The 12,852-nt window shown below is 49.5% G+C and overlaps 1 protein-coding gene across 1 annotated transcript; it reads right to left on the reverse strand.

Annotated features, from left to right (window-relative positions):
* Positions 1-1,013: 1,013 nt before the first annotated feature.
* WDR93 (WD repeat domain 93) lies at positions 1,014-12,833 on the reverse strand. The gene is made up of 16 exons (XM_063169846.1): positions 12,795-12,833; positions 12,023-12,334; positions 10,752-10,947; positions 10,125-10,189; positions 9,823-9,901; positions 8,391-8,518; positions 6,828-6,921; positions 6,104-6,281; positions 5,841-5,908; positions 5,278-5,364; positions 4,823-4,954; positions 4,103-4,334; positions 3,430-3,490; positions 2,631-2,787; positions 2,317-2,518; positions 1,014-1,246 (listed from the first exon to the last, which is right to left on the reverse strand). Exons 2-16 carry the CDS (start codon positions 12,284-12,286, stop codon positions 1,135-1,137), a joined length of 2,055 nt encoding a protein of 684 aa, XP_063025916.1. The 5' UTR covers positions 12,287-12,334; positions 12,795-12,833; the 3' UTR covers positions 1,014-1,134.
* Positions 12,834-12,852: the final 19 nt, after the last annotated feature.

Consider the following 12,852-nt stretch of genomic DNA (forward strand, 5'->3'; position numbering starts at 1 on the left):
TCCTTGTTCACTCAGTGCTGACCCAGGTGGCTGGTCTTAAACAGGCACTGAGGGTGGTGTGGGCTCACCCTCCCAGCTCTGCACTGAGGCAGATGGCAAGAGCTCACCCAGCCCAGCCCCAATATCTGTAACAATCAGATGAGCTGTGAAGCTGGAATCTGCGGCAGATGGAAAATGACAGCACAAAAGCTTTTACCACGGGCCTCAGAGCCTTCACAAAGGTAGCAGAGAGGAAGGTTTAATTCAAATAGCTTGTCCTTGTCCAGAGCAAAGCCAGACTGCAAAACAAATTGAATGCTTCTCCCTTTTCCTGCCTCCCCAACAGCTTGGCTGACTTCATTTCCAGAGGATGAGCTGAAACATCTCATCAAAACTCAGCCCAAAACAAGACAAGTTGCTATGAAAAACTGAAATGGGACCTTGGCATGGAAGTGTCTACACAGCACATTCTGTGCTGAATCCCTGCAACCTGCATTGGTGCTCTCCTGAACCTTTGTGGGAGGCACTAGAGGAGGCATCAGGGGATAAAAAAAAAATGTCCCCCATGCACAGACTGGAGCTGTTCCTGGGAGATTTGTCAGATTCCTTGTGGGTTAGGCAGTCATCCAGAAGCAAGATCAGTTGTAAAAAGACTGAAGCTTTTTCATGGGCCTTCCAGGCTGCAATTCCTAAGCAGCCTTATCCCAAAAATGCCTGCTTTGAAGTCAAGAGAAACAACTGCAGAACATCCTCTGTCAGGCCTGTCACACTCTGCAGTGTCACTGCTGCTTAGCACTGCCATGCTTTGAGGGAAGACACCTCCACAGCCACTTTGCTGCCTCCTTTGAAAGGACAAGGTTTCTGGTTAAGCACAAGGATGCTGATGGCTGTCCATGTGGGTAGGAACAGAAAATGACACCCACTGGTGAGCTCCAGCAACACAAGGAGAGAAAATAAGAGTCTGACAAAATGCCAATGCTGTGAAGAGCAAGAGACTTTTAATGGAGGAAAAGCTTTATTAAGGTGCACCCTATTATTGTGACATGCCAGATTGCTCTGATGCTCCACGTCTCTGGGAGAGAGATGGTTGCAATAGAGTGTCTATGAAAATGTCAGTGCTGGATCATGGGCCTGGCCCTCAGGATGCAAAGCTGGCTACTGCTTCTTCTCTCCCTTCACTTTCTCTCTCTCCTTGTCCATGGCAGCTGCCCGTGCCTGCAGACAATCCCAGTATTTCTGCTTCTCCATTTCCAGCAGTACCTCCTGCCTGAAAAGGTGGGCAAAGGTTGGTTAAAACCAAAACTGACCCTGACATTACCCCAGTGCTCAGACAACATCCCCAAGGGCCCCTGGGGCTCACTACTGGTTAAGCAGCTCTACTCCCTGTGTCCAAAAATCTCAGTGATTCCCCCATGCCAATCAATAGTTCTCCTGACAGCAAGGAGCTCTGAATTTCTGCTGTCTCCAGATCTCTGTAGACACAGGTCCCACTGCAGTTGTATTTGCACAAATCTTGGTTTCAGCTCTCAGTTCCCAGGGTGCAAGATATCCCTGGAGGTGGTGACTGCCCAGTTCTGTGGTATGAGGCAGATAAGAGTCTCCTCTCCAGCATTTTGAGAAGGAGGGACAGAACTGCTGGCTGGTGACATAGGATGGAACTTTTCTGCACTTAACTAGCCAGACAACTCTGCAGGATTCACCCTGGACACAAGGAATTAGGGAAGGCTACCAGGTAATAAATATGTCTATAAGGTCGCACCAGCACTCACCTGTTTCGTTTCGAATTGGAAAATTAAAGCATAGTGAAAAGATACAAAATTCTGACACGGATTCCAGGTTCCCAGCAGAACTGAAGGCCAAGGACCCAAAAAGAGATGTCACAGTGCCATCTAATGACGGCAGCGGCGAGATGCTCCAGCCCCGAGGCTGCGGGAACCTGCTCCAGCCCAGGACCCCCCAACACAAACCACCGAAACACCACACGGAGCCGGGAATGGGGGCTGAGAGAGGCACAGAGAGACCCCAGCTCTGCCTGGATGTGGGGTCTAAAGGAGCATGCAAACACGTGAGGATCCCTGAAAAGCTTGTACAAACTGTGCTGCACAAAATCACATCAGAACTTGCATCCTGACTTACAGCTGAAGCTGTTCTAGGGAGGACAGAAGGGAGAGGAGGAAGGGTTCTGGGTGGGTGTCAGGAACCCAGCTGCCTGAACACCGACCTTTCCCAGACACAAATCTCTCACAGCACACAGAACAACCCAGAAGCTCCAGGGTGAGCCCTTGCATGAACTCAGCAGCATCACAGCTGACAATAATGCAGGTAAGGTGCACTTACCTCTCGGGCAGAAAGCGAAACCTATCACGTAAATAAATGTTACATCTCTCAGTCCACTGCAGTTCCTGCGTGGGTTGGAAACGCAAATCTGGTTTCTTTGGGATAGCCTCCTTCAGTGGGTAGGAGTTGAAGTCATAAACGAAGATGGTGCTGTGAGTGGCTTTGCTCTGGAAAAATTCATCTACATGCTGGTGCTCATCTCCTAGACAGAGACAAGAACAGTGAGCTACTGTTCAGGAGTCACCCAACAAGACCAACCAAGGAGCAGTGCCCAGCTGAAGGCACCCAGTGATGGTGTACCAACGCCCACCCACCTCGGAGCAGCAAGCAGCTGCTGGCACTATCCACTGTGAACACTGGCTGCCAGGCAGGGGCCACAGCATGAGAAGGTGGGGTGCAGAAGCAGTAAACAGTCTGGGATGTGTCAGTGTTCATCAGGGACACTGTGCCATCCCAGCAGAAGATCAGGACCTGAAGCAGCAACATTGACAAGTAGGTGAAAAACAAGTGAAAAACATTTTCATTAAAGGACTTGAGGTGACATCCAGGACTTCACATCCCCAAAACTGACAGAGATGAAGAACAGCCCTTGCAGGGAACTTGGACCAAAACTGCTGGAGGTTTGGATTGGAAAAGGACAACAGGGCACATTAGAAATGAGGTAGATTCAGCCTTCTATGGTGAGTGACTATCAGTCCTTTCCTCCCCATGCCTGCAAACTTTCTGAAACCATTTGTAAGGTCTGGCTGGATTTGTTTTTGTACCTTCCTCCCCAGGATGCCACCTCATATTTGACCCTGATGCCTGAACCCTCCCACCTTCACCTGTCTGTGTGCAGCTCAGTGGCCAGTTAGAGGGCACAGGTGCCAGGGGACACTGGGTAAGATCATGGAAGAGAAATCCTTTGAGCATTACCAGCTACACACAGACCCGTAACTGGTGTGGGAAGTCTTCACATCAAAAATATTTGGAAGCTGGAAAGGATGTGAGGATCTGATTACCCTGCTCGTTATCTTCTCAGCACCCAGTTACTGTCCTTGCTGGAAACAAGGCCCCAGCACAGATGGACATGTGTTCCCACCCAGAGTCAAGAGAGCTGGCAGCAATACTCACTGCACTGGGGAAGGCCAGGACAGGCATCACTGCACTGACTGTAAGATTTGGATTTTCAGGCCTGTGAAAGAGACAGAGGTTTATGCTGCTGTTGCATGTACCTGGCATGTGATAATGACATTGGCTTTGTGTCACACTGGCTGGCAAATAATCCCAGCCAAGCCCCTTCCCTACAGAGACAAAGCCTGTCTCCTCCTGGGCAGCAACCCCTGGGGCCCATCCCTGTGCAAACCTGCCTGGGAACTACACTGGAGATACAAATCCCTGCCTGCCAGGGAGGCATGAACCCAGAGTCTTCAGAGCAGGGGGATAAGTGAACACAAAAATGATAGAAAGATGGCAATAAATGTTTATTCTGACTTCTAGAAAGATGGTATTCTGTTAAGGGCAGAAGAGGGAAGAAAAAATTCCCCTGGGTATCCAGCAGAGACACAAACAGTCCAGCATCAGCCCTGGAGCTGTGCTAGAAGTATTTGTGTTCCGGAGCACAGAAGAAGCCAGAAACACCCCTAATTCTGGCAAACCATTGAATTTTAGCACTGATAAAACCACACTTGCTGCTGACAGCAGCATGGCAGAGCCATCTGGGTGAAAACAGCAGGAAGTTTTCTACTCCACAGAAATCTGAGGCTCTCTGTTAGACAGGATCACTATAACCATGAGTTTGCCTCACCTGTCTGCCAGGAGTGTGATGCTGGACTTGCCAGCCTTGGGTGCTCTCACCAAATAGAAAGAGCTGTCTGTACACAGCACCAGGAGCTGTACGATGGCACAGACAGGGTCTGAACCACAATAGACAGGATCTGCACCACATGTCTCATCACTGGCAACTGAAGAACCATACAGAAAGTGGATGCTACGGATGAAACGTTCCTCTAGAATGGCAGTCACAGACAGTGGGTATCCTGGGGAAGGGAGGGAGAAAAAAGGAACTGGTCATTTATCCAAGCAAAGCTTAGTTTGGAGTGTGGGAGGGAGAATAAGCAGATGGCAGAAGAAGATTCTTGTGCCAGGAGAGTCCCTGCACCATGGCAGGGTGACACTAGCACTGATGGCAGCCTGAATGTGGTGCCACAACAGTCTCAGAAGTGACCTTAGAGTGCAGTGGCAAAGCAGTGACTGGCACTCTGTCAAACCTCAGGGCAGGACTGATCAGTCCCTGCTGCAGCAGCTCCAGCCCCTGCATTGCCCTGCATGGGGATGGTTCTGCAGGGGCCTGGGCAGTCATGCTGGCCAAGCACCCAATAGATGACTGAATCCAAACTGTTTTCAGATTTCCTTGTAAATTCACCACCAGCCTTTTATTCACACTAAGTCTGAGCTTCAGACTCCTAGGCAAAGGTGCAATTTATCCACAGTGATCCCAATACAGAGTCCCAAAGGGCAAGCTCACCTAGGTGCTTATCCCAAATAGTTATTGTTGCATCTTCACCTGCCAGTGCCAGGTACCTGGAGCAGGAACTGACAGCTGAGCATGCAATTGGAGCTGCACATGGCCACACAAGATCAGGCTTCAGATCAGAGCCTAAACAGAATGGCATGAAGAGACACAACTGTAAGAAGGTGCAGGACATTCTCTCACACAGTACTAGCATCCATTTTCCCCATCAAACATGCACCACCATTCTGCTGCCTCCTGCCAGAGTGGCTTCACTAAAAACACTGCCAGTCTGTGCAACACAGAGCCCCCAACTCAAATGCCAGCCTCACCCACCAGCTATCAGTCAGCTTTCCTGCCAATTCCTCATTCCCCTGAATCCTGGAGACCTGGCAGAGTGAGAGCCCCTGGCCACAGAACACACCCACTCCCCACAGAGTGCTCTGCTAGAGAAAGCAAAACTTCCTTACCTGCTTTGTCCTTGAGGGAAGGGTTGAGTAAGTACAAGCAGAAATTGTGGTTTCCATACCAATGCACTCCAATGCCAACTGGAATATCTGGTACAGAGAAGGGGACGGCAAAAAGAGAAGACTGGGGGACAAAAAAAGGAACAATCCAGGACACCAAAATACCATTAGAAAGCTTTCATTAGAGCTTTCATGGTACTCCTGATAGAAATTCTGCTCACACAGAAACTAAACCATAACAACCTCTCCTTTTGTTTGTTTGGTTTTTTTTAATCTTGACTATATGCCTCCTTTTTCATTTTTGGGGGGGATTGTTTTGATTTGGTTTTTTTTTTTTTTTCCAGGGGAAGATTGTGGGATTCATTTAAAATATGAAGATAAGTTTTTTTACTCCATGCTATTAACTGACTTATAGTCTTAGGGCTGACAGGTTTTTTATTTATGTCCTTGGAGATGGAACTTAGAGTGGATGCAAGCCAGACCCACTGAGCTCTCCCTGCAGCTCAATGCCATGCAGTCAATGACCGTGCTTCACAGATTAACAGCTTTTTGTCCATTTGGATTACCTGGCTCTACTTCCATTTCTGGTGCCATCAGGATCCGGCTAGGAAGGAGGAAGTGAAAGGTAGCATATCTGAAAAAGGGAAGAAATATATGTAAAAGAAAGGCTTTGATAAGTAGGCAGCAGGATAACAAGACCTGGAATGGCTCCAGCTCCCTGCCCTGAAGCCTTGGGAGGAAGGAAGCAAAGCTGAGAGAGAGGCTTCCATCTACACAGTGCCCTGTGTGGGTGACTCCTGGCTGAATCCTGGCTGGTGCTGCCACTCACCTGGGCATCTCCTCCTTGGTCACTCCCTCAGCCTCCAGATACTCCTGGTAGGTGCTACAGAAGATTGCATCCTGCAGCTCCCACTGGGAATCCTTGATTAGGTGGTTGTACCCCAAGCCAAACGTGCTGCCATCACCCACTTCCTTCAAGGCATCCAAAGGGCCCTTAAAACTGGTGCCTGGGTTGGGAACACAAAGGGAAAAGGCACAGCCCTGGAGAAGCAGAAACCATGAAGCAAACAGCATGGAGGCATTTGGGGGTGGCATGGTCTTGAGGCAGAAAACACTTTATCTTGTGTGGGGCTTTCCATATCACAAGTTCCTTTTACAGTATTTGAATGCAGGGATTAGGGCAAGTACCCCACTCACCTTGCCTCTCAAAATAAAGCCTGTCCCCTCCTCATCCTTGGCATTTCTCTATAATTCCAGAATTTCTCTATAATTCCAGGGCTCAGAGTGATGATCAGGAGTGCTGCTAGATCTAGGGAGCATCCTCCTCCCTCTCACACCCACTCTGAGACACTCCAAAGCACTTTGTGCTGGCAGAGCTGACATGTTTGATGGTCTGGGAGGAAGCAACTCCCACTGCAGGATTACATGTAATTAGACAGGTCAGGAAAGGACCAGGGATTGTGTTACTGAGACTTTCTGACCTGTTCTGTGTTTACAGGGGCCCTGCTGCCTTTGCACCTGAATCAGGCTGCACACACAGACCCAGTCCTGACCTGTAATGGGTTTGGGTGGCCTCACTGTCAGCAGCAGCTCTGGGGGATCCAGCTTTATATCCAATCCAGCTTGGAGTGCAGGCACAGGGAGCTCCTGCAACAGAAGAGTGCCCACCTGAGAACTGTGGTGTGTCAAAATGAGTTTTCACCTGTTCGTGGGAATCAAGTGCTACCCAAAGAATTTAGGAAAAACTCCTTTGTGCAGGCAAAGGATGGCTGGCACTGTCTGGGAGATGCTGGGTTTGGGCTCATTCTTCAGGCCGAAACACAGAAGCTTCAGGGCATCACTACTTTCCCAACTACATTACAAGGATGTCCCGCCCACCCTCCTGTCTTTGTGCCATCTCTCAATTATTCCTGTTGCAACACAGGCCTGTGTGAGTCACAGCAATGCTCAGAAAATAAAGGGAAAAAAATTAAAAAAATAAGCAGGACTAAAGGTTGAAGGGTGTCTCCTGAAAGTGAGAACCAGATTTCACTTCACAGAGCCCAGGACTGGAGGAGGGCTGGGGCTCCTCCTCACATATATGCTTGGCTGGGAACAGAAAATTGTAACAGGGGGCCACCACCAGTGTGTGCCCACCACCATCACCCCACACACATTGACATTGGGCTAAACAGAAAAGGTCTGGCTAAATAATCAGCCAGTCTGAGCAGGAAGGGGCGGGAACTTGGATGGTTTGTACAGAATCAGCAAAGAGAGAATGCTTGAGTGTTTGGTTTTGGCTTCACTAAGTTAAGCAGGGTGTTTGCCCTGAGGACAAGGCTGAGAGCAGTTCCCTATTAAATGTCCAAGAAAGTCTTTGCTGAAGGAAGAGGAAAGAGTTGGGAGCTGCTGTGACAGAGGGTTAGTTCAGGGTGCTGGGAAGGAGTGTCTGTGTGCTGAGAGGTGAAATCCTGCAGGGTGAAAGTGATAAAGGGGAGGGTTAAGCACTGACTCAGCACTTTGAATTCCCCATGGCAGCTCAGGACAGCCCCTGAGGCCAGTGACCATCTCTGCAGAGCTGTGCCATGCAGCTCCTCAGTTTTCTGCCAAAGAACAGAGCTGACTGTGGTTAGTGCACACTGCAGAGACTCTGCCCTGCTCAGGTGGGTGAGGCTGTGACCCCACCAGGCTCTCCTTGCATGGAATCTAAAACACAAACCCTGCTTCAGACTCCCAAACAGAGGCATCCTGCCTGGCTCCCACTCCTCCTTCCCCCAGTAACACACAGGAGAAGCCCTGTGGGAATGCCCAGGGTCCCCTCGGATGGAGCAATGCTGCTGAGAAACTGAGCTGCCAGTTTCAGGGAGGGGCAGCAGCAACACGAGCCCTGGGACCAGGGGAATCTCTTTGGAAAGCCTGTCTTGGGAGAGTAAACACATCCCAATGGCACAAAGGCTTATGAAATGTGGGATGGGCAGCTGCAGCAGCTGCAGACACACACACAGACACACACCATCCCTTAGGGTTCAGGCTGGGTCAGGCTGTCACTGTCTGTACCAGCAAGGCTTGGGGGAAGAGCTGTGGGCAAAAAAATCTTTAAAAAAAACAGCACAGAGGGAGATGGAACTGTTCTGTACCACAGGTGAGGAGCTCGACCTCCTCTCACTGCCAGCCAGCTCCTCTGCAGCTCTTGAGTTCTCTTCCATCTCTGTCAGCCAGGAGTCCTTAGGCAATTGGTAGATCTCCAGCCAAGCTTCTGCGCTGTCTGCATTGGGAAACCATGTTAAGCAATTGGAAATGAGGAGGAAAGGTCTCCCAGGCAGGCAGCCTCTGTTATCTTTCATCCTTTTTAAAAAGACTTGTGTATTTTCTGAAATATAAAATCTCTGTGAACTGCATGCAGCCCAACTCTCCTCTCACTTAAGGCTTGACATGCTTGATTGAGACTGACAGCTCAGCCTCCAGCTCAGTCCTCAAGCTCCCACACCCATCAAAGAAATTCCATTAAGCTACTCAGTGAAGAACCTGACTTGCAGCCTCTGAGTAATAGAGTAGAAACTAGAAAGTGAGGCATGGTCTCACATTAGCTCTCTGCTACATGTCTCATTCTCAGCATGTGTCCAGGCAGATCCCACCAAACACAGGTCCAGAAAACCTGCCTGCCATGGATTCAGCTGCCATGAAACAGAAGAATATGGTAACAAGGAGTTTCTTGTGGTGTTTCTAGAGGCTCTCTATGCTCTCTGGCCTGTATCTGCAGAGAAAATTCTTCAGGTCTACATCTTTCCAGTGAGCCATAGCAAAGCAGAGGAAGAACTGAGTTTGGTACATCTGGAGAGAAGGAAAGCTGCTTTCACTGGGAGCTGGGGACTGTTTTGCAGAAATAAACAAAACTCCACAACTCTTGTGAAAGTTGTACAGCCGATATGTTTATTACAGCACTGGACGCATGTGGGAATCGTTCCCCTAAAATGACATGCATCATTCTGGGGACTTCAGGTCCCTTTTTATCCCCCTCTCAAATACATATGCATACAATTTCACAATAGGTTCACACATATTCATTTTTACAAATTTCATGTGACATTTGCCACTAGTTCTTCTTTATCAGAAAGGGTGAAAGAATTCCTAGGTCAGGTTCACCTGCTCTCACAGCACTCTCTGTCTCTCTCTATCACTCTCTGTCTCCCTCACCTTATCTCTGTCCTTCTCTGAGCCTAGGTTCTGCAGTCAGGCTAAATAGCTATGTTTTCTAACCACAGACTCAACCCAAAAACGTACATTTCACCTAAATCAAAATGGATTTCTAACCTGGAAAATTTCCACTTTGCCTCAGGACTGCAGCGACCAGCTCCAGACAGCTCAGTTTTGGAATCAGCCCCAGTGCACACCGAGTACTTTGGAAGGGACAGGGAGTGGCAGGGGCTGCTCCTTAAGCCAGAGGGGGAACTGGGAGGATTAAAACAGGATCCCTGGCTACCCAGACCACTTGCAGCATTCTAAAAACATTGCTGCTGTCCCTCTGTTGGAACACAGGATTCTCCAAATACAGCATGTTGCTGCACTTGCCTTGCAGCAGGATTCCTGCATAATCACCTCCTCGGGACAGCACCACCTCCACACAAAGACTTCGCTGGCTGATGTCCTCCTGCCAAGGAAAAACAGGCTGATCACAGCTAGGCCACTGATTCAGAGAGCTCTCACACAGCTCTCAACAGGCTGAAGGCCTGCTAGACCGCTGGAAGAACAAAAGTAAATATTGGGCAGCAGTCTTGGAGCACTACTGCCTGTGAATAAATTTCTGAGGGCAACTGGTGCTCCTCATGATTGATTACTTCCCAGCCTGTGCACGGAATTAGCTCAGCACTTACCACTTCATTCAGGGCTTTAATGAGCAGGAAGCTTTCCCTGTGGAAGCAGAAGAGCCAGGCAAGCCCTGAAACAGAAATACAGGAGCAGCAGGAGGAGGGAGAGGAAAGTGAATGAACATTAGCCACGCTCCTGGGAGATGGCTGTTACAACATGTGCAGGACAGTGAGCAGGATTACATTCCTCCCTGGGCCCAAGAAACAGCATCCCACTGTTTGCAGCACTAAACTTTTGCTGGCTTCCTTGTGCAAGCACCAGTAAAGCTTTGGTTGTTGCAGAGACGGAGAAGCCAGTCTGAAAAGTGTCTCCACCAGAAGTGACAACTTTCAGCTCACAGGCAGGGGGTCTTCCTGCCCAGCCCAAGATGTTCCTAAACCTCACTGTGCTTCCCCCTCAGCTCTGCAGCTGCCCCTGCTGTGCCCCAAAGGCCACCAGACCCACAGCCCTGCTAATGACAAGGCCCCAGGGCCACTCTGCCACCCTGCAATCTGCTGGCTGTCCAACGCCCTCTCTGCAGGGCTTTCTAGGAACGTTCTCAGCCTCCCTGATGCTGCTCTGTGGCACTGCCAGCTCAGCCCCAGAGCTCAGCTCATCCCCAGCCAGGGCAGGGACACCCCGGGCACACTGACCCATTTCATCCACAGCCAGCAGGACGTGGCCCTCGTTGCCCAGGGCTGAGGCATGGATGGCACAGATCTCTCTCTGGGCTGCATCCCAAGCACAGACATCCTTCAAGTCACACCTGCTGAAGGCAGCCAGACCCACGGACAGACCCACAAAGATGTATTTTCCAGACACTGCAAGGCAATTGGCTCTTTCAGTTACCTAGCAAAAAAAGGGAAAAGATGAGTGTACCCACTTGCATTCTCATCAGCCATGCTAATGATGTACTCCTGACCTTTTCACCAGAAAATGCTGATTTATTCCACAAGGGAAACCTTTGGACATATTCTTTCCCCACAAGAGCAGGGAAGGGTCTCTCATCTCTGTCACAGAGATTGGTCTGTGTTAAGAATGAGAAAGTTTTCCCCCGTCTTTCCCCTTCCCACAAACAGAAGGGGCTTTAAAGGCCAAGAACTCAGGAGCATTGAGCCCTTCCATTGTCACAGACATCTTTTATGAAAAACCTTCTCCTTAAGATTTTTCCTCCTGAGAAGCTGAGGAGGAGTAAACAATGGTTATCTGCTGCTGTGGAATGCAACAGGTGGATCTGTGATTGGTCTCATGTGGTTCTTTCTATTTAATTGCCAATCACAATGAGCTGGCTCAGACAGAGAGTCTGAGCCACAAACCTTTGTTATCATTCCTTCTTATTCTATTCTTAACCAGCCTTCTGATGAAATCCTTTCTTCTAGTCTTTTAGTATTTTAATGTAATATATATTTTAATATATACTTTTAATATAATATATATAATAAAATAATAAATCAAGCCTTCTGAAACATGGAGTCAGATCCTCATCCTTGGACCCCTGTGAACACTGTCACACCTCCATTCCAGTGCAGAGCAGTGATGGGATGCTGAACTCCCCCAGGCAATCACAGGCACCAGAGTGTCCCCCTGGACACCCCCACATGCTCTTGGGGAAGGCAGCACCTTCATTCTGCCCCCACTGGAGCATTCAGCAGAGCTCACAGAGCTGAGCTTTCCCACTTGTGTGCCACTGACTAATCACCTTCTCCTCGGCAAACAAGGGTGGAGCCAGCCCGGGAAGCAGAAGGTGAATTTAGTGTTTAATACCTAGAGAGGTGTGATGATTGGGTGGGAAGCAGAACCTGCCAGACAAGCTGGGAAGCTGCAGGCTTTCAAAGTGAGCCAGTGAGATGGTGGCTCATTCTGGGGAAGGTCATGAGCAGAGGAATGACAGGATCTGCTGTGGTGGTTGATGCTGGCTCTGTACCTGGAACTCAGCTGTAGGAAAGCATTTTGTGGGCTGCACCTTTCGTTTTTGTGCTTCTCGGAGCATCTCCCTTTCTTCAATGATTTCCACAGCACTCTCAAAAACCTGCATCACCAGTTTGTGGATCATCCTGAAGGGCTGTGGCAGCACATCGCGCTTTCGATCGGGATCCAGCAGGAAGAAATTTTCCTCCTCTTCCTTCGGCCAATCCTTTGCAGATGGCGGGGGAATCTCCAGGGGATGCTGCCGGCTATTCACTGCCATGGCTCTCCCTTTGCAGATGCAAAACGCACCAGGGATGCAGGAACAACCCTGGATGCAGAAGAACAAAGACTCCTTCAATACTTTCTTGCATGAGGTAATGGGGGAAAACTTGATTAATGATGTCTAAGGGGGTTTCCTTTCCATATTGATAGCCAGAGCAACCCTGCTCTGCATAGCTCAATTCTCCTTGCATCGCCTCTGTTTCCCGGGGGTTTTGTCCTGCTCTGGGCATCTCAGCCACACTGGGATTTGCAGGCTGCCCACAGGTAAAGAGAGCCCAAAAACTTTGTCACAAGCATGTATAAGCATTTTGAATGCATTCAAAAATATCTAAAAATGTTATCTTGCTCTTCCTTAATTACCCAGGACTTATTCGGCCTGGGTAAAATCCCAACGATTAACTCTGAAAGCAGCTGCTCTCACTGGGAGTTTTATACACTTCATTTCCAAGACACCGCGTGCTTTCGAGCTTCATCTCCGCGGCGGGGCCATACGCACACGGGCGCACCTGACCTCGGAGCGGGGCCGGGGGCCGGGGGGCCGTGCCGGGGGCCGTGCAGGGGACC

Source organism: Melospiza melodia, chromosome 15 (assembly GCF_035770615.1).
Source record: "Melospiza melodia melodia isolate bMelMel2 chromosome 15, bMelMel2.pri, whole genome shotgun sequence".
Lineage (NCBI taxonomy): Eukaryota > Metazoa > Chordata > Aves > Passeriformes > Passerellidae > Melospiza > Melospiza melodia.